The sequence below is a fragment of the Triticum dicoccoides genome, chromosome 4B (assembly GCF_002162155.2).
Source record: "Triticum dicoccoides isolate Atlit2015 ecotype Zavitan chromosome 4B, WEW_v2.0, whole genome shotgun sequence".
Classification (NCBI taxonomy): domain Eukaryota; kingdom Viridiplantae; phylum Streptophyta; class Magnoliopsida; order Poales; family Poaceae; genus Triticum; species Triticum dicoccoides.
This window is the reverse complement of record NC_041387.1, coordinates 22341237-22345669: the sequence shown is the minus strand read 5'-3', so window position 1 is coordinate 22345669 and position 4433 is coordinate 22341237. Positions and strand designations below refer to the sequence as shown.

Here is a 4433-nt window from a genome sequence, read left to right as displayed (position 1 = left end):
ATCCACCTCTCTCTGGTTAGGGAACCGCATCACATATTGATTAGGAGCAATCAAATGAGGTGAACAGCGCCACCCCTGCCCGATGTATTTCTCAAACTCATCTACTAGTTGCTTAGTAGTAATCTCCCACTCAACTATGGTGATAATGACCTTAAAAATCCTATCATTGTTCTGATTGCTAACAGAATAATCATGAATATAATGAAAACCCTGCCCTTTGGCTTGGAAAGCGCACATCGCAGGTATGCACTCCCAGGGAAGGAAATCAGTGCAAACGATAGAAAGATGACCCTTCTTTTTGCATCTCATACACATAGCTTGAGGACATTTAGCAGTAGGATGACCCAACAGATTGCATATTTGACAAGATTCAGAAGACATATTCAGAGGAGTGGGATGAGGGGGGATCTCATGCAGCTTAATAGGGGGCACAGATTTGTCAGAGTTGTGGAGAGATTTGTGGCCCCTATCCGCATCCCAGCGCTCCTGATGATCGAGATCCTCTTGACTAGCCCCTGCAGCTTTCTCCCACCGATCGAACCCGGTCTCATCAGATCCGGACGGGACAGCAGATGAGGAGGCCCCGGCCATCTTGCGGTTCCAGACGTGGCTCTCACGGCCGCGTCCACGACCCCTGCCGCCGACAGCCATGCGCCCACGACCACCACCATCTCCACGGCCGCGCCCCTCGCCGCGGTTGAAACGGCCCGCGCCACGGCCCTGGCGGCCAACACCAAATCCTTCCTCTCTCATGGTAGGTGGCACGGGGTCTGGATCTACAGCAGAATTGGTGGGAGGAGAGGAGACAACTTGTGCAAACGATCTGGAATCACCACGAATTTTTCCTTTCCACCAAGAGAAGGAGGGACGAACCCTAGATTCCTCTCTCGGAGGCGACTCCCAAAAGTGGAGCAAGCACTCCTCCAGATCCAGAATGGGGGGAGGACGGGGGCGAGGGGGATCAGCTACCGAATATATACGGGGAGGCAGGGTCCGAACCCTAGTCACGGCCCGCCCATGGCGGTCAGATGCCTCCCGCACCACGTGTCGCAGATTCGGGCCGGAGGCACGGTTTTCTGCCGGTCGCCGCCCCAAAATTCCCGGTTCAGCGGAAGGAATAAAACCCGTACGCTCCCCGCCGGCTGCCCCAAAAACCCGACACGGCTTAATCGAATCTGGAACTTGCAGGCCATCTCCATACGACGGCTCGCCGGCGTCCCGCTTCCCCGGAGGCGCCCCAGGACGAACATGTGATGGAAGACGATCCCAAACCCTAGCGAAGTGGCAAGGGAAGGGAATGATGTACCCGATATCGACCACCTCATCCACGCACAGGGATCGGGCGTCGACCGTGACGCCTCTGTCGTCGATCAGCACGATGCGCAACGCGTCCCGACGGAGGAGGAGTTCGCCGGTGTTGAACGTGATGGATCTCGCCGCCATGAGATCCGGGGTGAACGTGACACGCCACCGCGGGTCCATCGCCGAATGTTGTATATAAGAAGCTGACCAGACAATCCCTGGCCAACACGAGCGCTGCCAGGAAACTGCCTGGAGAGGACTCCAATACAATCCTCACCACCTATTTTGCAGAGTTGGTTAAGGAATTTGAAACCAAAGGGACAATAATGGAAACCAAGGAGGGACCGATCCTCTCGGTGTTGTCCAAGCGTCTCCACGCACTGCGGAAGCAGCAGAATTGCATCGCGCAGATGGAAGAGTTTGTCGCGGCCGGCAAGACGCTTAGCCAGGAGAAGAAGGAGGCGATGCACTCCAAGCCTGTCCTCGCCGCCATCATCGACGAGTTCGAGCGCCTCCGTGCACCACTCGCCGTCGCCCTTGTCGAGGAGCTCTCCACCATCTTCGCCCTGCTTCCGGTTCCTCGTCCATCTAGGACCTCCTCGTCCTTTAGCTGCACTATTTCCATTATGTCTTTTACTAGAATCTTTGTGAGTTGTTCTATGCGGGGTGTTGGCCGTCACAGTAGCTGATAACGTAGAGTCGCGACTAGGTTCTTTCTAATAAATGTTTCTCTTTAACGTGTGGTCTACTTGCCTAGTTTGTTTACCGTTGGGAAGATTCTGCTGGTAGGATTTGATCAGACAGCTAACCTGACCTGACATAGAGAACAATTCTGGTTTCTTGTGTTCCCAGAACACTTGTCCAGCTCCCCAATCCTCCTCTGTTTTGATTTATTCAAAAGGGTAGAAGAGCATAGGTAGCAACAAGCCGTATGGGCGGAATCATATATTTTTGCCGGTTGTTTTGTCAGTTCATGACTCGTTGGATGTGTTGGCAGCTTCAGTTTTAGTGATCTGCTTATTCGCATTCCATTTCTTCATGTTTCCCTTGTTTGTTTGTTTAGTGTTGGGAAGAAGATTCTGGTAGGACTTTGTTAGATAGCTGACTTGATGAACAATTCAGGTTTCTTAAGGATAATTGGTTTGATGCCAACATTTGGCATTGCCAATACTTGGCAAGCCATTAATTTGCAATATCAAAAATTGTCAAAAAAATGATAACTTCTTGTGAGATTGACGAGTAAACATGGTAATCAACCAAGGACTAGTCAATATTTCGCATTTGTCAAATGTTGGTATGGCAATTTCATGTTCCTTGTGTCCTCAGAACTCTCCACTACCGCGCCCCATAGTGTCGAAACATATGTTTCTTAGATGGTAGGGTGTGAGAATTTGAAAAATAATAATAAAGCTAGTAGCAATGGGCCGGGCTCTTGGTTTGGAATGTATCAAGGGGAATCATTGGATGACTGGATGCATCATTTTGCCGTGCTGCACGGCGCCATGCCTTAATCATGTTTGGCCACTTTTTCTGGTTGTTTAATTGGTTATTATCTTTTCCTTAAGCACGCACCCCCAAAGCGGAAAACTGGAAAGAGCAAAAGCCCTCTCCTTTAGATGTATGTCCCCGTCCTTTGTTGCTCATTCTATCATTGGGGGACTTTAGATGTCTCTTCTAGCACACATAATTACAGGCATGATCCAACGCCAGACCAAAAACATTTTCGCATTAATCCTGCAGAAGATTCAAACAGTCTACTGAACAAACTACTGGAAGAAATTAAATCCAATTCAATTGAATTGATGTATACATCAAAAACCAAGCATCGCATCGGTCGACCATCTGCAGTCGGAATATGAATGTATGTGTGATGGATGGTCAGCAGCGCCATGGAGATGGAGCCGTCCTTGATCAGGCTGTTGCTGAGCGACTTGAAGCGCTGCTTGGAGTACTGGCGCGACGCTTTCCTCCAGTGACTCCAGTCCGTCCCGGCCTTCATCATCGCGACGAACTCCTCAAAGCTGTCACGACCATCCTTATCGGTGTCGACCTCCTGCAAGACGCGGTCGACGACGGCGTCGTCGGCCCTGCCGGAGTCGTCGGCGAGGGCGTCCGCGAGCTCGGGGCGCTCAATGTAGCCGCTGCTGTCGCGGTCGAAGAAGAGGAAGGCCTTGCGGAGGTGCTGGTCGTTGGAGAGGCGCTGCAAGTGGATGGTGATGGCGACAAACTCGGCATAGTCGAGGTAGCCATCATCGTCCACGTCGGCGGCCTCCATGAGGAGCTTCATCTCCGGCTCCATGAGCTTGGAGCCCACCCGGGCGAGGCCGGCCTTGAGCTCGTCCAGCGTGACCCGTCCGTTGTTGTCCGTGTCCATGAGCGCGAACGTCTCCTTGATCACCTCCACCTCCTCCGCCGACAGGTGCTCCGCGATCACCCGCATCGCCTTCTTCTTGAAGCGGTTCATGACGGAGAACTGCTTCAGCCGCGCCCGCACCACATCCCCTAGCGGCACGTTTGGCGCCTTCTTCGCGTCCTGCAGCCACGGGTGCGCTGCATGCACAAGCACGCACGTGGACAGATCATCAGCCGCCATTGATGATGCATGCTTGAGTCGAGATCAAAGTGTCAAACACAGGTGGTTACAGACCGAGGACTTGGCGGGCGATGAGGCCTTTAAAAAACAAAAATGGTTGCTACTCATTTGTACTCGTTTCCTTCTTGTTGTTCGTTTTGTTGTTCATTTTCTCCCATATTTTGTGACCATATTTCTGAATTTATTTTTACTTGCTTCCTATGGGAGTAAATACATTCCTTTTTTCCGAGGCGCATGAATACTTCTTTTTAAGGTAATCAACTTTTGTTTTTGCATACATGAGCAATTGTTCTGAAATGCATAAACAACTCATGTACTCCCTCCGTCCTAAAATAAGTGTCTCAACTTGGTACTAACGTTAGTACAAAGTTGCACTAAGTTTGAGACCCTTATTTTGGGACGGAGGGAGTAGTTAGTAACTTAGTGTACGTGAACATTTTTATAGTCATAAACAATTTTTTTTGTAAGCAAGAGTGTATTCAAAGCAGTATATATAATTTTTAAACGATGACACGAATATTCATAAACAAAAAAGAAG

General features: G+C 50.4%; 1 protein-coding gene across 1 annotated transcript; it reads right to left on the bottom strand.

Moving 5' to 3' along the window:
- Positions 1-3030: 3030 nt before the first annotated feature.
- LOC119292443 (calcium-dependent protein kinase 9-like) lies at positions 3031-3781 on the bottom strand. The gene is made up of 2 exons (XM_037571283.1): positions 3122-3781; positions 3031-3036 (listed from the first exon to the last, which is right to left on the bottom strand). The coding sequence occupies exons 1-2, from the start codon at positions 3764-3766 to the stop codon at positions 3031-3033; spliced, it is 651 nt and encodes a 216-aa protein (XP_037427180.1). The 5' UTR covers positions 3767-3781.
- Between the last annotated feature and the right edge of the window lie 652 nt (positions 3782-4433).